Source organism: Lipophrys pholis (genome assembly GCF_963383615.2).
Source record: "Lipophrys pholis genome assembly, chromosome: 4".
In the NCBI taxonomy this organism is placed as follows: Eukaryota; Metazoa; Chordata; class Actinopteri; order Blenniiformes; family Blenniidae; genus Lipophrys; species Lipophrys pholis.
In genome coordinates, this window is record NC_137637.1 from 13702586 (window position 1) to 13727914 (window position 25329).

The 25329-nt window shown below is 41.7% G+C and overlaps 1 protein-coding gene across 1 annotated transcript in view; it reads right to left on the reverse strand.

The window, feature by feature from the left end:
* The window catches only part of suclg2 (succinate-CoA ligase GDP-forming subunit beta), a 121185-nt gene that overhangs the window by 47180 nt on the left and 48676 nt on the right, over positions 1-25329 (reverse strand). The window contains exons 3-9 of the mRNA XM_080460891.1: positions 24347-24446; positions 22235-22325; positions 20454-20606; positions 18430-18519; positions 16549-16645; positions 10467-10628; positions 8610-8752 (exon numbers count right to left, since the gene is read on the reverse strand). Coding sequence (XP_080317017.1) covers positions 8610-8752; positions 10467-10628; positions 16549-16645; positions 18430-18519; positions 20454-20606; positions 22235-22325; positions 24347-24446 — 836 coding nt within the window. The remainder of the gene's footprint in view (positions 1-8609; positions 8753-10466; positions 10629-16548; positions 16646-18429; positions 18520-20453; positions 20607-22234; positions 22326-24346; positions 24447-25329) is intronic.

Genomic DNA, 25329 nt, shown 5'->3' on the forward strand with positions numbered 1-25329 from the left:
GGCCACTTACAGCCAAATTTGATCTGGAGTGGGTCAGACCAGTAAAATAGTGCCATAAAAACCTTTAATTTTAAACTCTCAAGCTTTTCATTGTTGTGGCGTTGAGTATACAGGATGAAAATGGCTACATTTCTGCTTAACAGTTACTTATTAAATTTATAATAAATCTCATTGATATTTTAACTTTTCTTCTATTAAGTCTCTGTATTCTATTCTTTGAGAAGCAATGCTACAAAGAATGGCCCTCTGGGATTATTAAAGAATGTCTATTCTATTCTATTCCAACTCGGACCGGAGCGCTGTGTCTGCTACTCATCTACTAACAATTTGCTTGTTGGTTTAGTGGGCCAAAGACATCTATACATTCCCTTTCCTGCGATCCAACTTATTCTTTCTTATTTTGGTGGATTTACTTCAAGTCTCAGGCTGGAGTTCGCTTCATGCCAATCCTCTAAATGATAATTGTGCCAAGTTCAACACTGGAATTACAAACACACAACTTTTGTTTTAACTTGTTTGTCCTTATTTGTAGCTTGCACCGAGGTAGCGCACGGCACTTTTATAAAACTAAAAAAAGAGACACATAGTGGGAGAAAATTGCCTTCTGGTGTTTAGGTTTGTTGAACAGGTGCATTAATAAAGTACAGATTTTTCACTTGACTTTTCATTTCTAATTTCCATTTATTTCATTTTTTTTAAAAAAAGAGAAACTTGTGAGGTGAGCTTGGAGACGTTTGAACATAAGAGGGAATAAGACACTTAATAACCTATAAACAATGAATCTAAAAGAGCTTACAGTTGAACTCCTTCAATCTCTTCATATTTTTAATCCCACATAAAAAGATATACAAAGTTTATGAAGTGTGGAGTTACGTGAATGCACACAATCTATTCAATTGTTGGGGTTTTTTTTCGGAATCATAGGAACATTTCCCTTTCAGGGCATTCTCCTACAGGAGGTGAAACTATGTTTAGCCACTTAGAAGGTTTTTTTTTTATTTATAGATGACAAACAAGCCTGCAGCACTTTTGCATCACTCCACTGTTTGAAGATGACAGCACAACTTGTGATGGGAAATTTGACTGAGAATTACACGTGTAGTTAACACAAGCTTGGAGTAATCTCCTCCTCATCTAGATCACTGTTCGCTCAACGGTAACTACGGTGTGAAAATAAATTACTCTGAAATGTTCAAAAATAATACGGCTGTTGTTATTGTTTGCACTTATTGTTACTTAATCATAATCACTAAAATAATCAATATCACGACTGAGTTCCCGAGATCGGAAATATTCAGTTCCCATCATATTTTGCTTATAAATGTTCCGTTTCCATTGAAAGTTGTTTATAAAGAAGGCTTCAGCTCGGCTGCTACGCTCACAAAGAGTGAGATATCTCACAAATTGACATTAAAGCAGCGTCGCTTTTAATCTGCACATAAAACGTAAAGAAAGTGCTGCTTTTCAGAGGAAGTGGAGAAAAACGTCCACATTTACTGAATGAAGTGTAGATATTTTGTTTGTTGAGCTGAGAAATGTGACAGGCTGCTTTATGGTTTATACCAAATATGGTAAAAAAAACACTGCATTAAGATATTTTGTTAAAGCACAGTCTAAACACACATATAAACAAAGTATTTGGAAGAGTTGATATTTAGTTATGTTGTGATTTCCTATCAGTGGTTCATTCTAGAGTGTTTGTGCCACTGATTGTGGAAGAGAAATCCATTTTAGGAATATAAAAGCTGCTGAGTAACCTCTAAGAGGCTTGTGTGTATTTCTGTCTGATTATAGAGAAATATCTTTGACACTACATTTTCTAACTGTGCCGAAGTGGCATGCGTTAATGAAAAATTACAAGGCATTGTTGAGAAGTGCTGGAATACGAACGCTGAATATAAATCAGTGGACAACATAATGGACTGAATGCGAGTGGTTACTGCAGAAACCTTATCATACTCCGTCTCAAAAACTGTTGATGTTGAGATTTTTTTTCCCCGCCTGCTGCTGTGGAGAGTTGGTTTGCAGTCATGTGACTGTGAGGTCTCGTCTGATTGGCCACACAGAGCCGGCCGACAGAGCTTTAGAAGGAGGTCTCTCTGACAGAGCAAAATATATCCCTGTTAAGAATGTTACGTCGCTAATGTCAACATGTTGTTCTTGTTATACTCATTTCATTCTGTGGCTGACATCTGTGTTCACGCCATCAAAGCCAAACCCACCAACCTCATCGGTGGGGGCAGGGTTAGTGTGAACATGCGAACAACACCAAAAACGGTGTTGAACTGATAAGATGCAAAGAGTACACAGCTTCTGCCGGCCCGTAGAGAGGAGGAGATTTGTAGGTAGGTTGTGGGGACGGTGTTTATCTCAGGTTGTGTGACTTGCTCAGCAGAGAAAGTGGTGGTTTGCGTTACGGCTCATCTCCTGGGATTTGAACCCAGGCCAGCCGGAGTTATGAAACGTGTGAAGTGCCAATGTGTTTCAGAACTCAATGCAAAAACTGGCTGAATGAATCAGTTTTAGTGTGAAAATAGTACCACTGACCTTCGGTTCTGTCCAGGTCTGCTATGGGCTTTAAATCTCCTGGTCTCTTCATACTGATGTCTTTTATGCAAAACTTTCATTGTGTTTTGGGTGTGCGCTCACAGTGCTCCGAGCTGCTGAAAATGCAACTTTTTGAAAACAGCTTCCAAGGTGGATCTTTTAAAAAAAAAAAAAAGCTCAGAGTCCATCTCTTTGGAAACGGAGGAAAATCACAACTTTTTGAAACCGCTTTGACTCAATCCCCCATGGAAACAGCTTATTTGGAATGCTCCTACTGTGCATGCGCATCACGGCCGTATTAAAAAGTTCTTCTGCGCATGTGTGAGTAGATAAACAATAAGAACAATGTTTGCCTCCAGAATATCATTAGTTCCCGTCCATATTCTTCTGGAAGTTGGTAGTTTGATAGTTAAGCGTCACCCGTAACAACAATCCAACTTCGTCATCTGGAAAGAGCCTTAGAGGGGAAAAAAAAAAAAAAAAGACAGTAATATATGAGCACTCAAGTCCTGTCTGAGGCCAAGTCACCCAGTGCATGCGTGGGTTCTCTCCGTGTACTCTGGCCACTTAACATAATTGAAACACATGTACGTTGGACCCTATATGAAATATGAATTGCATGTAGGTGTGAGTGAAAGTGCATGTAGTTATCTGTGCCCTTGTGTTCGCCTCACGATGAACTGGCAACCTACTCAGGGTGCACAGGCCATGAACGGATGCAGACTGTCCAACAGAGACGCTTGGAAAGGCATAATGTTGAAAGTGTTTTGGAATCAGCCACAGTACCGTCCAAATTTGTTAGTTAAACTAGTTGTACTTTTTAAAAGAGTACAAGTACGAGTACTAACCTTGAGCTACTTGCCGATACGAGTACCGATACAAGAACTTAAGTGCCATAAAGCCTAATTTATACTCTATATGCAAACCAAACGTGAAGGCTACGCATTTCCATGAATCCCCTCTGCGGCGATGGAATCGAACCCAATACTGGCATTATTATTATCCGTGCATCTCTAGTCAAAATCATAAAAAAAAAATCAATCAATCAAAAAAGCTGAACAGACGTTTCGCTAAAGAAACTGATTCTTGGGAAAAGAAATGGTTTTGTTTAGCTTTCACAGTGAGGAGGATACACACAGCAATGAAAGGTTAAACCCTCGTGTAAAAAAAAGGAATTGAATTTTGAATGGAATTTTAATTACGCAATAGTGACATAATCATGGCTACATAAATCACAAAACAAATTGCCGTGACAATTATTAAGTTTGATATAGTGGCGGTCCTGATGCCGACACACACCAGTTTTAGAAAAATGTCATCATTTACTCCAGCCCATAAAAATTACAGAAAACAGCCTTAAGCTCTGGGAACAAAATGGATTTCGAGTTGGACAAAACATCCATCTGCCACTTTCTTTACGGCACCGGCACAAGGCAATAACAAGGTTATTTGGGTGTTGGTATTTGCTGCCTGCTCCTGCCTCATGCCTACAGGTGATGTGAAGGAAACCTCAATAAATCCCGGCAGTCTGTCAACAAACTGTTCTATACGTGGATATGAAGAAAGTGGAGCTATTTATTTTCGCATGGAAAATAAATATGTCCCCACTCAAAATGCCGCGGGCCTAAATTCAAACAAAGCTGAATGGTCGACTAGGCCCAGCTGAGCTCCATAACATTGCACATATTTAACATACACACCGGGGGATACGCACCGCTGGATACATTTTTTTTTTCTCTCCCTTTGTTCGTTTCATTTTATTCCACTTTTATTTTACAGGGAAGTTAGATTGAGATTATATATATTTTTTTTTTGCGAGGAATACTAATACAAAACACAGAAGCAGACATGGAAGATTCCTTCTGCACGTGTTTCTTACAATCTCGTCAAGGATGAGTCGAGAGCGAGAAAATACTTTTACCAAAACTATAGGCGCATTAAAATGCAACCAATAGGAAGAGAGTCGCTTGCAGCTCAAAGCATTTAAAACTAATAAAAGCAACAAAGTAATTTGGGGGTCGAGCCGGTATTGCTTTGTAGACAGAAAAAAAAAAAGAAACTTGTGTCATTATCTAGAAGTATTTAGCGAAGCCCCAACAGCCTCCACATCATCAAGACTCTTTCCTGTGTTGTCCCTACTTCACACAATCCCATTCCCCTCTTCCTCTCTGTCTGAAAATAATAAAGTTTAAGGTAATGAATGCTTTAAGGGGGAGGTATTTGAGCAAACAAGAAAAGATAAGGCTCGCCTTTGTCATCTCGTGCTCCATCTCTGCTGTTCAGGAGCCGGCGCTACGCTCGCACCGCCTCCGCTCCACGCAGCACAATGAGCCCGAGACATCAAAGCACAAATGGGGAGGGAGGGAGGGAGGGAGGGAGGGAGGGAGAGACCAACACGGAAATACCTGTTTCTGTTACAGTGGGACACTTCTCGCAGCACTGCCTGTCCGTGTGCTGAAACGACTCCATGCACTCGACGGCTGCAGCGGCTTCTAACTGGCGTACGAAGCCCGGCTTTTAATGGCCTTCCCTGCAGCAACTCATTTCATTCAGCACCAAGCGTCATCCTCATAACACATGCCATCAACACTGTTATGTAAAGAGGAAAGTTAAAAAAACACAGAGCAAATATGATGTGAAATGAAAGCGAGCCGGTCCGTCTGGGAGTGGAGACCGTGGATATATGGTAAACAAAGGGTCGCGTATTTGAAGGCTGCGAGCGCCGCCGCCTCGCTGCTGAAAAGTAAATGAAGAGAGCCTGACGCTCGAGATCAATACATTTTGCCTCCTCGCATTTACCGAACCTTGGGTGTGATTTTAATGTTGGCTTCTGCTGGTGTTTTCGAGGTTGGGTGAGCGGTAATTTGTGGAGCCCACAGAAAAGGGAGAGAAACTAAATGCAAATGAGAGACTCGCTCATATTGTGAAATGATTAACATTCCCCTCCACAGATCAGAGCAGGTTTCTCAGCTCCCCTGGTTGAAATGCTAATGGTGCCTCCAACCCAGTTTAATGTCAATCCTATTCTACCTTTTTTTTCTCTCTTTTGTCCCTGCCATCCACTGTTAAGGAGGAGTCTATTTCCATACGCAGCAGCAGGAGGAACAGGCAACAGCTTACTCCCCCATCTGGATTTGGGGACTCAAACCAAGAAACCAAAAAAAAAAAAAGAAAAGAAAAGAGGAAGGAGGAGGAGAGAGATGCTCTCTTACTCATGTGCAAAATAGCTTATACAGACATTCTTATTGGCTCTGAATCCAACATACAGTCAGTGCCATAAAGTTCTATCGTGTGCCATCAAGAAGAACAAGAGGTCCTGGTTGCGACGGCACTGACCGCCGGAGTCTGTCGGAGATTATATGAACAGAATTGAGGATTTACTCGACATTAAACATGTACTCTGTGTGTAGTTCTTCAGTAATCTTCCTGCAAGGTTCTCTAAATCAGTGATTCCAAAACGTGTACCACTGTAAACACAGGCAACGTACAAGAAGATAACACATGATAAGTGAAATCCACGTTCTTTGTTATATTCTATGATGATGAGATCATTTTCGGGGTGTTTGGTTTACCTTTGGCTGCTTCAGCTGTTTCAAACATTCACTGGCCAGTTTGTCAGTTTGTCACCGCGAAATACATTCAGCTGTTTTTAGAAAGCCAAATTCTATGTAGCTCTTTATTATTTCCTTTTTTTGACTTTATGCTCTGACATTTTTTTTCTCCCACTGCTGCAACTACGAGCGTACCTTTGTATCTTCTCATTCAACAAGTCCATACCATTGCAGTATTTTAAAACTTCTAAATAGTATTTTTACCCTCTATCTTGTACGCAGCGTCACCCTTTGCTGGGCCGCAGGACACCGGAGAGGATCCCAGTTAACTATGGTCGAGTATGGTCGGCATAGTAATTCATTTTTATTATATTGTTAAATAAACAATACACTTGTAATGCTAATGTAAAATGCTTCAAGTTGGTAGTTTTGTGACATAAGTTAATTACAAAATGTTATACCCCTTAAAATCAAGAGGGCTCCGTGACCCGCCCCCCCATGAATATTCAACTCGCCCAGTTAGGAATAACTGCTCTAAATATCTGTGTTACAGCTCTTTCAAGTTTAAGAGTGATGAAACCAGATATTAAATGCTTTATTGATACTGAGCCACACAGCGATGAAGTGGTTCGGACTCTAACAAGAAGTTCTCGGTGCATCTTTTCAGGTTAATCTGTGGCTCTTACATCGCCTGCACCTGCACGAATGTTTCTCTGTGTTTTGCCCTGTAATAGGTTGACCCTGACTTGAATAAAATGGTATTTAAATTACTTAGAAAAAAGGAAATCTACACTAATAAAACCCTTATTTCGAACTTTCTTTTTGCAATTTTGTACACCTGTGGAAAACATCCGCACACGGTTGCATCTATTATTCTGTAGGCGCCAGAGGGAGGAAGTTTAGTTTCTAATTTGTTATTTTGCATATCTAAATAAAGCAATAAACACCCAAACTTTGTGAGACTGACAACTCTTCAAGGCTGTGCAGTTTCTCCCACGCTCTCTCTCTCTCTTTTTTTTTTTTTTACCCTATTGGTTTTTATTTTCCTCTACACTCCACTGGGCCGAATTCACGAGACCAATCGATCACACAGTGGATATTTGAGTCGGGCAATGCATCACCTGCTGGGGTGTTAAGGTTAGTAGGTTTTTAACATTCATCCACAAAAGGTGTGTAACGCCAGTTTGTTGACTGCTGTGTTTCTTTTTTGTTTTTTTTTCTAAATGCCACCGTGAAAGACTCAGGGATTCTGTTTAGATGAAATTAGTTTTTTTTGGGCAGTGTAACATCGGCAGAATATCTATTTTGAGAGCAGACCATGCATCACATCGCACGCAGGGGATTTGTATTCACGGCATCCGCGTTATCTCAAGACACTTAAAAATAAGTAAGCTATCCTTATTCTAGTCAGCTCAGAAAAAAAAAAAAGCAGACATGTCAAATTAAATCAGAGAGAGAGTGCGGTGTGTTTGGATGGGTGATCGCGCATTTAACAGTTCTGGTCAATTAGCACCTTGTCCTGGAAGGAGGTTTAAAAAAAAAAAAAAAAAGGTTTGAGATATGTCAATATCGTTTAAAAGAAATTTGTGTGAGACACGTTCATGAAAGCATTTCCTGCCAAGTAGAGTCAGCATGTGTTTGCCAAAGTTAAAAAAAAAAAAAAAAAAAGGTGAGATGAGATGAGGACAGAATTTATGTGGATTTCGACTCTGGCAGCACTCGGCTGTATGGAATACAGAGACGATAGCGCCGAGCCAGCCAGAGATCAGTTGGGGGGGGGGGGTGTAAGAGTGGCAGCGGTGGGGGGAATTAGTGATGTGATGACTGTCAGCACACAATCAGTGCGGCGGTATTGTTACAAGGCTCATGCTGTTTAGTTTGGAGTTATTAGCGGTCTGAACATAGAGCAGAGTCGCTTGTAAAACATCCCCAAGCTGCCACTCACCGCAGAGCCTTTTCAGAAGGACGATTCTGATTTGAGATTTTGCAATCGTTCTGAGTTGCATGTGAGCCTCTCTGTGTGTGTGAGTCAATGTGCACGTCATGGCAAGTCTTTAAAAGTCCGGTTTTCACCGCAGAGTACAGAGGATCAATTTATCATGGAACAGAAGATAAAGTGATGGCATATAATCACACATCCTTTCCTGGGTAAAACATGGACACGTGCCAAGGTCCCTATTCTAATGAGCGCTGTTGTCTGAGAGACAAAACACCGAGCAGATAGACGGAGCTTTATGAGTCTGCTCAGACAAGGAACATGACTGCAATAACAAAGAGGATTCAACAGGTGGTGAAACTGCTTTCTCTTGTCACTCTGACTTTTTCTCTGAAGTTCAAAATAAAGGAACCGCTCTGGCTTATCTATTAAAGTGCAGCCAAGCTTCACAAGAACAAAAAACAATTCCTTTTGCTCTGAGTTAGGCAGGATCGGCTCCACCCCCCCCCCCCCCGTGACCCTGAACTGGATGAAAGACTGATGGATGGATTAGTGCGTCAACAGTTGGTTCCTACCTTTGGATCAGCGGTGAGCAGCTTGAAGGCTTCATACACCTGCCGTTCTTTGACTCCGCCCCCAAGATCCAGGAAGTTAGCCGGCTTTCCCCCGTGCAGGTCGATGATGTCACATGTGGCCATGGCCAAACCAGCACCGTTTACTGGAAACACAAAGGAAAGAGAACTGAATTTAGTTACACAAGAGCACACCATTTTCTACTCACGTTTCAGCGTTGAATTAAACCTTTAGTATGTGGTAAACCCAAAGGCATCATGTTGGAGGGTGGAGGGGTGGGGGTGGGGTCACAGTGCTACCGCGGAATACCTCAGATCCATATCAGGGGTGGTTATCCATGGACAAGAAGGATTATAGTTGTCAGCGATGGTAATACTCACTCCTGCTGAATCTGCTCAGAAGTCTGATTTTCAGTTTCAATCTTGCAATGCTCTCATTTTCACCAAGTACAGGTTTGCCACTTCATAACTGGGATCCCGAGACACGGAGAAGCATAAAAATGTAACTTTAAATCTATTACGAGTGATTGCAATAGTCACACTTATTACACCCGCATCAGAGCACGTTATGTTAATTGATTTTCTCAGGAAAAACTTCCATTTTCTTTGGTTCTAAAAATACATGATACATACTTACTTCTGTTATCGATGTTTTATGATAATCTCTTTCACAAAAAAAAACAGAAGGCATGCTGGGAGAAGCTATCACTAGTTAATAGTAATATCCAGTAATAATAATTTGAAATTCTATGCATTTGTTAAGTATGATGAGACGGAATTTGGCCGTGAAATACAGGCCGAGGTCCAGAAATTAAAACAAAACTCCCGGAGAGGAGAGTGCCATGCCAGCAGACATGAATTAATTAAAATAACATTACCGGCACTGAAGGAAAGATGGCCTGCACCGTAAGAACACCCACAAAGGAATCTAGCACTAAATTATCCACCAAATAGGAGCAAATAGCCGGAAAAAATGTCAGACTTAAAAAGCGAATCAGTTGGAAATCTTCTAATCAGGAGCATTCAAGTCAAGCAACAGAGAGAAATTGTGATGATAAGTCACCCCTCAACTTCAGAGAAAAAGAGTTTTGATTAAAGGGGATTCGGCTTGGCCTTTTTTTTTGTGGACTGTGTCATCATTTAGCCAACTGCCAGCGCCTCCACCCTGCTGGGTTTGTGCAGGAGCCAAGTGCACAAAAATGTCTTGCCTCATTTGGTTTAGCCAAGCTGAACTTGTGTCCTGGCAAGCTCCCCGACCGAGGTCTCGATAAAAGGGAAATTCGCTTTAACAGCTGTCACTTTGGTGGCTTACAGAGCTCTCAAGGAAGCTGCAGGGCCTTAAAAGCTGTTGTTACTTTAAGAGTCTGGGAGCTGGGGATGCAGAAATGGGGTGTGTGAGTGTGCGTGAAGGGGGGACTCGTGCTAACAGACATCTAATGTGTTTATGAGGCTATGGGGTAAGAAGCAAGAGCACCTGTTAGTGCTGCCGTACACTGTAAAAGCTTTGATTTATGACAAGAGAGGGGGCCTTTAATGAGAATGCTAACAATCTGGCTCGCTGGAGACTTTCTGGGTGGATTATGGCTAATTAGAACGCATTGGTTACGGCAGCGTTCCTTCTGGAGTCCTCAGAAAGCGGCTTGTAATGTGGACTGGAGCGGAGCCCAGGCTGCCTTTAGTTTGACGAAGTTTTAACTGTGTCCGAGCTTTTCACTTATGTGACTTTAGAGACGCATTAAAGCCATATGCCAACAGGGGTTCGCTTACGGGAGAATTCATTTACTGGATAGGGGACGTGCTTCCGTGTGTGTGTGTGTGTGTGCGCGCTGTTACGAGTGCCTGCATCCTTTGTATCTCTACCGAAGCAGGCGATGTTTCCGTCCAGACCGATATATTTGAGGTCCCACTTGGCTGCCTCCGTCTCTGTGGGGTCGCTCTCAGTCATGTCGTCCATGGCGAACACGGCTTTCTGACGGAACTCCGCGTTGTCGTCAAAGTTGATCTTAGCGTCGAAGCAAACCACTGGGGAAAGGAGACGGACGGGCGGGGACGACGACAGAAAAGACAAGAGTTAGGAGTGAAGACGGCGAGGAACGGGAGAGGAGAAAACATGGCAGGAGAGTGGGGGAGGAAGGTTTCAGACATGAAAAGCTGGCTAATTATCATTTCTAAAACCTGAAATTAATGAAGTGAAGGGCCTCCCCTCGGCCTACTGGTCTTAATTATTTCAGCGGTTGGCTCACTAAGGTGTGTGTATCTGACACTGCCTCTGAGGGAAAGACTATTATAGTAAATGGACATTTTCTTAATACTTCAAAGAGAGTGAATTTCAAAAGACTCATGAAGCCACCTGGAGCTTGATTATTTTTTTTTTTGTTGTTGTGCAAATTAGTCAAAGAGCTTATGCTTAAACACCGACTGAAACTTAAAGAAAATGTTCAACATTAAAAAAAATATATATAAAAATGTACTTATTTGCATTTTTTGCAAGTTTAATGAGAAGACTGCCACAACTGACGTGTCTGTGAAGTAATCATATAGCTGAGGCCCGCAGCCAGTTACATGGCTTTGCATAAGATTAAGAAACGAGGCAAAAACATTAAACGTCTGTAGCTTTGGTAACAAAAGTGGGTTGAAATTATTGAGATTAACTGTAGCCGATTCAAAGGGAATGCTTGGGTGTTATTAAAAGTGGCCTCAAAGAGACAGAAGAAAAATCTGCTCATCTCGGTCAGATAGTGAGTGAAGGGACATTATGAGATAACGGACGGTTTTTAAATTATGGCTGATCAGTCAAGAACAATTTCAAACCGAATAATGAAGGAGGAAAAAATTGCATCTAAGTCTCTCCATCTATTAACAAAATATATCCATTTTATTGTATTGGTTTATGTTTGGTTTATTGGTTAGGTTGCCAATTGTAAAAAAACAAAACAAAAAAAAAATCACTAGAAACAAAAGATTCAGCTGATGAGTGAATTAATTAATAGAACTATTGTAATAATAAACCTAGAAACTATTGTCTACTAATGTTTTTTTGAAGCTACATCGCTATTTGTGTCATTTTGTGTGCTTGTACATGACAACTGTGCCCTCGAGTCATGAAAAATGAAAATTTTTCGAAAGCAGATTTTCGAAAATGCTCTGACTACGTTTCCGTGGAAACGGGAAACGCAACTATATTGAAATGCTGCAACTGCCCATCAGCACCTCGACGGAACAGCAATCCAACTTGGTCGTCTGTCCATTCAAATGTCCTTATTCTCGCCATTATTAACATTCATAGCAAACTGTGCTCTGCGCACATGTGTGGCTTCATTATAAAAGCAAACAACAGCACCAACTAGTGGCCAAACAGGATAAATGCATAATTTGTAGAATGTTACATGTAAACCCGAAACATTTGTCTGAAACAAAAACACAACATTATGCCTTTTCACTTGAAAGGTTGTCTTGTAAACAGGGCCAAAGTTCTCTCACGGCTTTATTGTATTCTATGATTTAATGGCGAGTTTAAGCTTAATCTTTGCCTAAGCTACCTAGCTAGCGGCTTGCATTCGAGTAGCTTCATATTAGCAAAATATACAGTTAGCATGAGCTCGTCGGTGAGACTGCCAATATTGTACATCTGAAGAAGAGCAGCAAATGACACACAAAGATGTCTATCAGAGCTAAAAGACGGCATAAAAAAAAGTCACATAATAATAGTATGAATTACAGGGATATTCTTTAAGAGTGACATACGGACAGACAGACGTACACTAAACACACACACACACACACACACACACACTCTCTACATGCAGCCGACAGACTCTCCTGGGACTGTGGGAGTAGACATACTGGGTCCTCCTCTTAGAGTAGTTCTCCCACTACAAAACTTGCTTTTGTTTTCACTATCTACAAAATGAATTCAGCTATTACGAAACGAGACAGGAGGGGGGAAAAAAAAAAGAGAAAAAAAACGAAGAAGAAAAAAAATACAAATCTTCCACCCTTGAGAAATTTTCTTTTTCCGATACACGTTTGTTGAATGCCTGCCGGAAAATAGCTGCACTCCCTTGCGACATGTGAACAAATCGAACCAAAGAATGAGCTGATGTTAATGTGAAGCCTGCCTACAAAACCTGCTTCAATCACAGCCGGCGCTTCTTCCTGCTGGTTGCTGGAGGAAGCTCATACCTCACTGTGCAAATCCGCCGCGTGAAAGGAGTCATTCTATTCATTAATATTCATAGGAAACCATGAAATAACAAACTTATCTTGTCAATGTTTGATAAAGCATTCTTTGAAAAAGATTCCTGTTTTTATTTTTTATTTTTTTATATACTAAATTACATCAAAGAAGTGATGCATCTTCAGCGTGCGGTAATACCTCTCCGCTGGACACATCACAGTCAATCTGTGTTCGACTGCACACACACGACAATAACTCTTGTTTCTTTGGTGGGGAGAAGAAAAAAAAAACCAAGTTCAGCACAAGTTCAACTGAACTGGCATCACAAGAGCTGGAATGACGCTTTGTGTCTACATATAATAGCTTTCTCATCAGTGAGGAACGCTTGAAAAGCTAACCCGCTAACCTCCATTTGTATCAGCAGGGAAAACCGAACGTTACCCGCGTATTTCACCATGTTTATTTGAGAATTAAAGTAGGCAACATTTGATACAGGGTGTAAACAATGTTTTGTCACACTAGAAGCTAAGGAAATGTACTATCCATCCCTCTTACATACCACTTTGTCCACCTTAGTGTCACGAGGGAATGGAGCCGATCCCAACTACCAGGCCCAACAGCAACAGTTTGTGTAAATTAGGGCAAAAAGAAGAGGGCCAAGACATTAAGATTATCTACTTAGTTGTTTGTATTTAGTCCAAATTCTACAATTACTGTAAGGATTACCAACATTATTGCTGATTTAATTAAATTCCTCATCTGTCCATACAAAGGTGTGTGTGCTTTCATTACAAAAGAAACAACAACACCCACGAGTGGACTTACATTAGAACTACATCTTTTTCAGTGTTTCTGCCGTTTTCATGTAAACAGACGTGGTTTTTAAAACGTTGCTGTGTAAACGGGCCTTTAAAATCACATTCACAGATACGTCTTCATAAACTGACGCAAACTAGACTACATGGAGAAAAGCTATACATGCCCAGAGAAAACATGAAAGCTCAGCAGAGAAAAGGCCCCCGGTTCATTCTAGACTCAAACAAAGGGCCTTGTTGATAACTACTACACCATAATATCGGTCCATAGCTTTGGTAAACTACTGGTACATTCACAAGGTACTGCATAAAGGGAAAGGTCCCACTTCAAAGTGGGTAAAAAAAAGAAAAAAAGAAAATGCATCTGACAGAAGTTAAACTGGTAGATTCACTCTTGGGAAAATTAGAAATTTTGTTTTTTTTGCAATTTGCACAAATAACTTATTTTCATCTTCTTTCTGGTTGTACTCGTGGGCCTAGATGACAACGATTCCTCTCACGACGCCTGAGGATTAGATTTAAGCTTAGGAATACCCTGCTACCATAGCTTTACAGCAAACTGTTCCTAAACAAACAGCAGAAAACCGTCACAGCTGTACAGCGAGTGTGCATAAATGTATTGGGAAAAGAAATTGTAGCTCCTGTGTTCCATTTTATCCTTCTCTTGATTTAAATGCGCGATGATGAGTTTGTTTACCTCGGTTCAAGATAGCAGTGTTATCTTAATCATTAAAACTGGGATTGCAGTAATATTATTCAGAAGCTGGGACACATCATTTCTCTGTACATTTTTGATGAAATTCTAATAAAAGACATTTAGACTTTTAATGCAAAGCATTAAAAAAAATAAATAAATCAAAATAATCAATTTGAGCATTTCTTGACAGCCAACTCAAGAAAGCATGTTATTGCATTGTTTTTAATGCGTTACAAGAAAGACACTGTCGCTTGTTGAGAAAGGCCAACTGCTAATTTACGGCTCCATTAATCCAATATTAGTAGCGCTATCTGGCAAAGCTGCAGCAGCATAACAGCGATGAGCTGCAGGTCTGAATCCAGACTTTGTCTCACAGTTTATCCTTGAAGTACACACAGTTGACTGACAATGGGGACGTTATTTATTGCTCGGCTGCACAATAAATTGATCCGGAATCTAATTACTGGAAGTTAATTTCAATAGACTGAACATGTAATAGGCCAGGCGGCACGACAATAAAGACAGTTAATTAAGGATGATTATTTTTTAATCTTTTAATTTGTTATAATCTCCCTTTCATCCAGCTGAAGACAGAAGGATTGCAGGTGGGTGTACCTAACTACTTCAGGCATTGTGTTGTGTGTGTGAAGGTGAACAAAGTGATTAACAGTGTTCTTAGAATGCAGGAAACAAACATGACAACTACTGTTTTTTTGGGGGTTAGTTCTTTTAACAGGGTTGCACAGTGGTGTGGTGGTTGATAGGGACGCACCCATACCACTTTTTTTTTTTTTACCTTTAGCTACTCACTGATGCCGAGTACCGATAAGAGCACTTACTAAATGCCATTAAGTCGAGTTCATACTCCAAACGCAAACGGTGTTCGGAGGCTGTGCGTTGCTGTGAACCATCCTCCACGCAGCCTGTCGACACTATGCACACCTCCAACAGCCTTGAGGGCTCCAGTACACTGCGTCTACGCACTGCACTATGGCGTACTCTGGACTGAGGGACCGAGCTTGCTGCGTGCCGTTACACCCACCAGCTGGCTGTTATTGAGCGTATCAGTCATACTTTAATCATGTAGCATCGCCGCTGTGTGTGAGCTCCAGCATTCCTTTTGCATGTAGCACAGTTTGGAGGAAAATCCTCCTGGATCCTCTGATCAATTAAACTAATGAGCGACACCGGGCTAATTCTGCTGGTCCAAATGTCACTGCTGATTAAGTTGCTGGTGCTGGTCTTTCTTCTTGTCATTCTCATTAATATCAGAAAATCTCCAAACTGTATGGAGCTTTCATGAGTATACGGTGCAGTATCGGACCCGATAGTCAATATTGGTATCGGTATATTGCATCCCTATTGGTTAACAGCTCGGACTCATAGCGAGGAGGTCCCAGGTTTGAGCCCGGGTTTGTCTTGAGCCCTTTTCTTTCTGGAATGTGTATGAGTGCACATAAAGTGAGAGAAAGCAGCATGAAAGATGGACATTTAACTTGGATGTATCATATATGAAGCCCTTTTCTTGAGCATTGTGTTATATGAATTCAGATATCAGCTGTAGGTTTAAAAAAAAGCAAACAACAAAAAAAATGTCTTTAAGAACTGACATACAGTGAGGAAAAATTAATTCAACATCTTTCACAGGGCTGCTGACACTGTGGTTGGGCTGATGGATATACAGTATATCCATTTCATTCTCATCGTTATTCGCAGATCAACCCCGAGTAGTTAAATAGGATGTGTCTGAAGCTTCTGCTGTAATCTGTATTTGCTCATTACTTGTTGATGACAGACTGTAAGCCTTCACTTAATCATCAACAGCTAGGAAACATCAACAAACATCGGCGTACTGAGAAAAAAAAAAACAGAAAAGCTCCGCTCCCCGAAGCCATTCGGATTTTGATCTCGACAAAGTCATGCCGGCAAGAAGCTGATGTCAATGTGCTGCAATTACTGTAAAGTTCATGGTCTTTAAGTGCATTCAGACCCGAGGAGACGCAGCGTTAGGTGGCTGGGTCTCCATGCTGGAATGAAGGCTCCTGCATCGAAAATGCAGTGCAGACATCTTACGTTTGATTTATGGGCAGCAACCCAACGGAGAACACTCATGCAGAGACAAACATAAAGCATGAGACAGAGGCAAGCAAACGCACCCACGCACACACACACACACACACACACACACACACACACACACACACACACACACACACCCCCACAAAGACGAGCATTTGCTGTGTTACAAGGTACCTTGTCCTTCGGGAGTCTCGCCGAGAGGATTGACTTCGACTTGAGTGGCGTCGACTTTCAGGAACAGATCATAGAGCCTCTTAATCTGATCTGCTGCCTGTGAGGTCCACAGAGGACAATAATTACCTGATGGTTCAGCTCTGAGCAGTCGGCCCCGCCAAGGCCACTCAGCATCCCACACAGGCTACATAAAACATGGCAAATCACCTTCACCGCCGCGCCGCCGGAGCTTGTTTAGCATGAATGTGTATGAAAGGCAGAATGCGATTCATTGCTTTTTCAAAAGGTGCAAAAACCAGCAAAAAGGACAAGGATTGAGACACATATCAGCTTTGACCAGATGTCATTACATATAGGATGGCTATTTAGAATAGGTGTTTGGTAGACTATTTCTTTGATGTCACAAGTTGCACTGGTGGGAAGCCTGTTATTTCCTTTTCAAATGAGTATGTGGGTTGATGTTGCTCTGAAAAAAAAGGGTAAATCACCAATATTTCTCATTTCTTTAGACCGCAATCATCCAAACCTCCAAAAAAAGTGTACAGCAGAATAAGCGCTGAGTTGCTGGTGGAGAATATTTGAACATTCATTTATGGTGAAACCCAAATACTCAGCCGCGGCTCATCCCACAAATGCATGTTCATGACAAATGCGGCAGCATTTAGAAAGACTAAAAAGAGTTCATGCCAATAAGCAACATTACATAAAAAAAATTAAAAAATATCTTCTGAATATAAGTTTCCTCAGTTTGTGTGCTGTTTAAATGTGAAATGTGACACCACCTAAGTTTACTCATTTAGCCTCCGTTTACATGGCGATTTTGAAGTGAAACCCCAAAACAAAACAACCAACAGCACCAACTAGTGGCCAGACATCCTAACTCCATTGTTTTTAAAAACATTTCCGTATAAACGTGAAACTATTCTGAATCAAAAATGCAAAAAAAAATACAATCTAATAAAATGTTTTCACTTGAATCATTGTCGTGTAAAACGGAGGCCTTAATATTTACTGTCTGAAACCCAACTGTCTAAGTCATCTAAGTTTAATTTACCTTGTGAACACAACAAGATCTCTCAACAAACTCGTCACGCCTCCAAACCTCATCTTTTTTCTGTCACACACTACTACAACATACATAACTGTGCTGCTGTAATTCAACAGGCTGACTCACACAAAGCCCCAGAAAAAGTATGCCAACAATGCAGACACTTAACCAGTCATTTCATACATCTTTGATTGCACGTTTCAAAAGAATAAAACAAAGTTGGTCTCAACCAGACTACATAGCCCACCATCTTCCATTTCAGAACTAATCGGACTGCTCAAACTGCGATATCGGTGGGAAATGAAAACAAGTTGGTGTTCTAAAGCCGGGAGAGAGAGAAAAAAAACAAAACGCCATGAAATGAAGTCGTTTAAGCACACATGCCCGTTCCGAGTGTGAACTCTGGGTGATTCTGTTGTTTCCCCGCAGAAAAAAAGAGATTTGGAAAAAAAACCGGCGTGACAAAAATAGTATTTGTTTCACCGTCTTTAAAATCATAGCTTACCCAACTGAGATGAGTTTTTTTTTTTGTTTTTTTGTCGCTCACAAAATCAATCTGTGGCATGTTCTATCAAATAATGGTATCATTAGTGATCTGGGCTCTCAGCCTGGCACAGAGCTGTGCTTCACTGCCAGATATCACAATAGACCACCTGGCAAGTCAGCCACGTGTAATGACACTTCACAACTTGCCTCTGGAAAACTAATAATAGCCAAAGTGAGGTGTGTTTGGGAACGGGCATGCGGCTGTCTGTCTACATGCGTGTTGGAATCCAAGATCTCTCCGCAGCCTCTTTGCATTGTGACTCTGATGCCGTCAGGGCGCCCATTACCTGTTTCTGCAGAGGTCCTTTGAAACCCAAATTAGCTGCCATGCGGAGCGCCTGCTCGTCTTGCACGCCTTCAAATATATCTATGACTTCCTGTAAGAGTTACAGTGAGAGAGGAAAGAGAGAGGGAGACAAAGGAGGGCGTGTATCGAGTGAGAAAATGAGACTCAAACGCTTGACGGTAATGAGAAAATTCAAATGTTCATATTAAAGTGTATTGCTATTAGGGAGTGACAAATAGAATGAAATGAGGGAGGAGAGACTGGAAAAATTATGGGGATAAGAATAAGAATAAGAATAAGAATAAGAATAAGACTATATATAAATAAGACAAAACTGTAAGTATGAACCAATCCTGCCAACCAACCATAACCTGTACAATAAACCAAACCGAAGAATAACAACAAGCTTTTTTTCTATGCCGTAAAATGTTTGTATAACACTCAACTAACCAAATAGTTTGAGGGAGGTGGGGAATCCTTTTAAGTTGTGTTTCACAAGCCAACTTAAGGCTCCTGAAAACTGTGAGGTTTGTGCGGTTTTATCAATGAATTTGCGGCGACACTGCAACAAGGATTTAATGAGGTTGTACAACTGGCCATCCACATACCGCTTTCACAGTACAACGTTTGATTGGATTTTAAACAAAACTAAAGCCATCACCAAGATGGTATGTCTTTTACTCAAGGTGGCCAATATCACAAACTGTTTCAAGGCTAATTTAATCAGAAAAAAAAAAAAAAGAAAAAAAAGTTAAGCTTCCGCTTTGTTTCCAAAATGTTTTCAGGTGAAAACAGAAAACTTTGGTTGTCCGTTTTCACGACAATGCAACCGAAACAGTAACTTTTTGAAAACGCTCCGACTCCATACTCCTGTAGTTGCGGGGAAAAACGCACCTTTTTTGAGACACCGCTACTGCGCATGCGCGCCGCAGCCATAATAAATAACAACAACAATGACGGCCTCCCGAGTGACATGACTCCCAGACCACATTCTCAAGGGACTTTTTAGAGGGTATATACACGCATATACATATATATATGTGTGTATGTGTGTGTGGTTTCATTACAAAAACAAAGAACTGCACCCACTAATGGTCTAACCTTGAAAACGACATCTTTTTTTCTATTTCTGCCGAACAAATGGACATCATTTTCAAAACCTTGCCGTGGAAGTGCAAAACTTTAAGTAAAAATAAAATGCTAACACGATCCGTTTTCACTTGAAATGTTCTTGTGTAAAGAAGGCCTGAGTTACTAAGTTAAAAGCGGCGTGTGAGTATTTTTCCCCTGTTACTCTTGTTAACCTTGTTACTCTCTTTTGTTGACATTCAGACTGGGAGAAGAAAAACCTCGTTAGTGTGACGTCACTCTTGCAGCATGAGGTGCTTGTAATTTGACGCCAGCTTCAATAACTTAAATTTTTTTTTATGAATTTCACAAAAAAGAAAGAAAAACTGAGGCAAATCTATACAACACTTACTTATAAATAGGAGCAGGCAATGACAGGAATGTGAGTAAAGCATCTGAGCATCCGTTAGCAATGACAAAAATGAAGTGCTAAGCAACTGCAAGCAACACCGAACGAAGGTTTTTACCAGCCACAGAGGACTTGTTCCCGAGTGTGTATTTGTTCATGCTAAGCTCCAGTGTGTTGCGGCATGTGCGCACTATTTCCTGCTTCTGCTGTGTCTTTGCAAACAGGACAACAAATTGAAATGTGAATTAGCAGAGAGTACAAACTGAAGACAGCATGGCTCTCGAAACCTCCCTGGGCAGCCGGGCAGGATTTCAACACACAAGCGAAAAACTTTTGTCAATTATAAATGAAGATCTCTGAATAAAGATAGCAAAAGGTTTGCAACTTGATGAAATTGCTCCTCTGGGCCAGACAAAATTGATCTATTTCCCAATAAAACAACTACTTAAAAAAAAAAAGGGACTCTTTTAGGGCAATCCGGACAGTTTCAGAAGGGTTCTCTTTCTACATCTTGTTGAAATGATGAGAAGAAATCTGAAATGATGCACCTTAAAGATGAGTTCTGGGGTGCTCGCAGCCACTTCCTCGATGTCCATACCGCCCTGGGGGCTTCCCACCATGACGGGGCCGTTGCAGGAGCGGTCCATAAGGATGGCAAAATATGTCTCCCTGGTAATGTCCAAGGCCTCAGCGACCATCACCTGCACAGACAAACTGCATTAGAAAGAAGGCCAAGGTGTGGGACCTAACGCTTAGCATTCAGCAAGCAAACCAAGATTCTGACTTTTTCCATTTGATGGCAACTTTAAAAGTTACATAACATTTAAAACTGAGCTGAAGACACAGGCAAATAAGCAGGAGCCACGGACCGACAGAATTGGAGAACAGCTCTGAGGAAATCCCTGATGCTGTGGAACGGAGAACAGAAAGGCAAATAGAGAGGAATTGGATGCTCACTCAAACAGAGAGCGAGGAGAGGAAGCAAGCAAGAAGCTCATTTGGAGGAGAAAAAAGAAACTTGACAGGGAACTATCAGTTCTGTGGTGGTTAATGAGCTGCAGGCATTCGGGATGGGGAGGTTGTTTGAACATGCACAGCCCTTATGTTCTGCCTCCACCCTATCGCCCAGTCAATGAGGATGGATAGCCTTCTCTCTGCTTGGCGTTAACAGACAGCGCGCCTATCTTCTTGTCCAAATGTTTTCCCGAGTCACTCAAACGCTCTCTTGTTCCCCGTCGTTTGACTTGCCCGTGTCTTCTCCCAACCTGAACACATTCTGTTCCCACAGCCTTGTTCTTTTCCTTCGCTCTCACCTCAAACCCCAATCCTGTCTCCTGCCACCGTCTACCTCAACCACTTTCTACGCCCCATGTCTCTCTCCCCCCCCCCATCTTCCCTGCTCACTCATCTATCAGTGCTATGACAGCAAATCCATGTAGATGCAGAAGTGCTGCCCCTTTTACTGTGGCGTTCCCTCCTCCGTGGTGCAGTACGGGTGGAGGGCTGATGCAAGCTCCTTTGGCAGGTTGACAGCTGAGCTCTGGCTGTCATCTGAAACACCAGGTTCTGACTACACTGCCACTGCACTCGATCCTGCAGGTCAGTCAAAGGCTGCTCTTTGCCAGGTCTGATTTCTGCGCCATAGGCGATGTTCTTGGTGGGACAATTACGGTCGATGTGCAATTGGAGGTCGCGTCTTTTCTTACTTCGCAAGTAATTGAAGTTTATTTTGCCGTTTGCCTTTCTCCTCAGAGTTAATTCTGAGCCCGCTCCTTTCGCCGTAGGTGTTTTTTCTGGAAAACTGACAAGCGTGGCACCCGTTTGATTCCAGCTAAACTCTGCGGAAGGAGCGGTAACAGGAGTTGGCTGAAAGTAAAGGGGTAGCAGGGGGAAACAGAGCCGAGGAGAGACAAAGAAGAAGAGAGCAGGATGCACACACAAGCCACAGACTGAGGAGGCCTCATCACCTGGAAATGTCTGTTTGAGGAGGGACTGCATGTGGCATGCAAGCAGAGAAAATGATATTCCTGCTTGTTAGTGGCACATAGAAACAGTTGTTTACCAAACACTTTATATTCACAGTGGGCCTAGTTCAATTTATGCAATGAGCCATAACACCAGCCACCACAACCCAACAGTAAACAACAGTGGACAGCGACTATTTAAACGCAGAAACACAAGCAAAAAATACACAAAACACACAACCAAGGAGCCAGGCTGCCCTCGTGGACATTAATTTTTCCACAACTGCATTACTGAACACAAAATGACTTAAAACGAGGTGAGAAAGAAGACAAATGTCTTTCTTTCGGTCTGTGCTTTGGCTCACCGTTTTGACTTTGACTCCATCTTTAGGCGTTTGCTTAGTGGTCAGGTTGAAACCCAGCATCTTGTTGGCCAACTCACCGACAACTGCAGGGCTGAAACAAGGAGACAACCGTCAATTTTATATATCACTCTGTATTTACAATTACAACTACCTGTCTTATATTGAGTACATCTGATCCAGCGAACAGTCTGCAGGATGTTTAACAAAAAATCCAGATGGCTAACAAAAGATCATACAGTATTATACAACTTTCCAACTTGTTATCCATAAAAAATACTGATTCCATCAGTTCCCCAGGCCAACATCCCTTTGGCCACATCATGCCAAAGGGACAATGATTAATCATCTTAGAGCACTATGTTTCACAATCTGTGACACGTATATCATTGTTGCCGGGTTAGGGTTAACCCGAACCCTTTAAATAGTTAGCCTAGGCATCCCTACTGGTATTCAGACAACTTCCTGATGACGAGCATTAACGTTTTCGGCAGCAGCTTCTCTACTTGATCTGGCTCACACTCTTTCCCATTAACAGGACAACGATTCAAATGAAAAGATTTAATTTTTGCAGACCCCTGTTATATACAGATGATAAAGTTAGATTTTATTAGTGAGTCTCAACTATAAAACGACCCAGTCCCAGGAGACTATGGACTGGGAGTTCTGACACTCTGGAGGCAAACATTGTCGTTTTTACCCATCTTCTCACAGATGTGCAGAACAACTATCCACTATGGCCATAGGGCGCACACGCAGTAGCAGCGCTTCAGAAAAAAATTGAATTCCCCCCTGTTTACATGGAGACATGGAGTCGAAGCGGTTTTGAAAAGTTCCACAATGGAAGCAGTTTTCAAAAAGTTCAGTTGCTGCGTGCATCGTCGTCACATAAACTGAGCCACAAAGAGAACGTTTTCCATTTTTACTTGAAAACGTGTAAACAGGGCCTCAGGCTCACACTTCCTGTGCTCATCAGTAAGCTTAAGGCGCCTGTGACTTTGTTGTCGCTTCACCAATTGTCCTTCCTTAGACCACCTTTGCATTTAGGAGGTCAGTCTTGAGCAGAGTCCATCCCTGAAGATTGGTTGTCATCACTACCATGTACAGCATGTTGAGCTTTGTCCATCTTCATGCGTTCAACCCATCAACTGCTAGATTGTACCTCCAGATTGGTGCCAGTGTAACGAGAGACTCAGTGGTTTTTTAATCTTGAGGCTGGATCAGTGTGCTCTGCAGCAGCAGCACAGCTCTTGGAACCACTTAGCTAACTTCAGAAATCACTGTGAATGAACGTGTACTTATTCTCTCTATTTAAAAGCTGCCTGCATGCCGGTGCCACTTCTGCAAGCCTGCTCTGGCTTTGGAAGTGAATACAAATGAAGCAGGGGGTTGTACTCATCCTTTGATAGATGAGAGGAAGGTGAACTGTGCACTCATGTCACTGTCTGGGGACGATGAACTTCAGTGTATCTCACTTTGAAAAAGTTTCTGGCCGTTCCAAACCCTGAAGTAGGGTGATGATGATACATGTCTGGGACAATTGTCATAAATCACTTTTTGTGTTCCTTTAAGGCAGCAGTAAGTAGCTGGTACCTTTTTTTTCTCCTAAGAAGACAGCACTTTCTGGGTACATGGAAGCTTGGTTGAAGGCGATGCAGTGGGTGAGCGAAGAAAAGCTCTTTCAAGTTGTTGTTTAGCCTTTTGAAAAATGCAAAAGGTTTCGGCGTGAGCCCTCATTGGAAGAATACGCGCATCACACTTTGTAACTCTAAGCTGGAACAAAATAACCCACAGCAGTGGCACAAAACTAATCAACCTGAGAGACAAACACTCTGTGTGAGGTGCATTATGCTTTAGCCGACCTTAAAATCCTTTTCTCTTTTTTTACATTTAATTGAGGGGAGTTGTTCGAAAACAAGAGACCGAAAGAAATGAAGAAAAACATTTATTTGCGGCACAAGTAATCCTGACTGTGTGTTGGTGTCGAGGGAGCATCTTCTGAGAGCTTTTTGAGCCTCCTCGCCATAAAAGCCACTGTCGCTGGAAAAAAATAACATGAATCTATCACCTACAGTAGCGCGCAGCGTGGAAACGCACATACGGGGGCATACTTACTCCTTAGTTAAGTGCACTCCACCTTTAAGGCCACTGTCGAACACACCTTTGCCTCTGCCACCAGCGAGAATCTGAGCTTTCAACACAATCTCCTTGGCATCTGAGAGACAGACGGACAGACAGGGACATGGTGGTGTAGTGTGTGTGTGTGGGGGGGGGGGGGGGGGACGGGACACAGACAGAACAGGAACATTAAACAGAGCACTTAAGACATAGGCTCCACACTTTGATTGCCCCCCCCCCTTGAGTCTGCCACATTTGTCCATCTGATTGAACGAAGAACAGAAGAGGAAAACAAAACAGTGGCATGTGACAGGAATACGAATCAGTGACGGAGGGAAACACTTTGTGCTCCTGACCAGGAATGCCATCCACATAGAAATTTCATATCAGTGCTAATTAGCACGTACCAGTCATCCTTACGAGTTAGTAAAACTGTATATCTGTGGCTTGGGATGAAAAGCACACAACAAGTAGTGGCGACACCGCCATGCTCCGTTTTATTAGCTATAGCATTTAATGTGCTTAGCGGCTTAGTTAAGTGTTTTCTTTGCTCAAGATTGAGACTATCAAACAGTTTGGGATTGGACTTGACCGTCTCAAATAGAAGGTCAGGGGATCAAACACAAAGCGGTCAAGAATGTACAGTATAATCAGTACGTTCTGACACGTGAACATGAAATGGTGCTTGTACAATAATCCTATGCCAAATGAAATATCCACAATAATTGGAATTCTACTAAAAACATTCTTGACATTAGTTTGAGCCACCATAACATTTTTGCTGAAGGTCTGAGTGCAAATACACGTAAAGAAAATGCACCAAATTTTTTTTTCTAATCATGTTTGCATGTTGTGTGACAGCTTTGAGAAAAGAGAAAAAAAACTAATAATCCTAAATAAAAGATCAATGATTGTAGTAAATTTGAAAGCTTTAAAATTATATTACTTCCAATGCATTGCATTCAATATATTTAGATAAC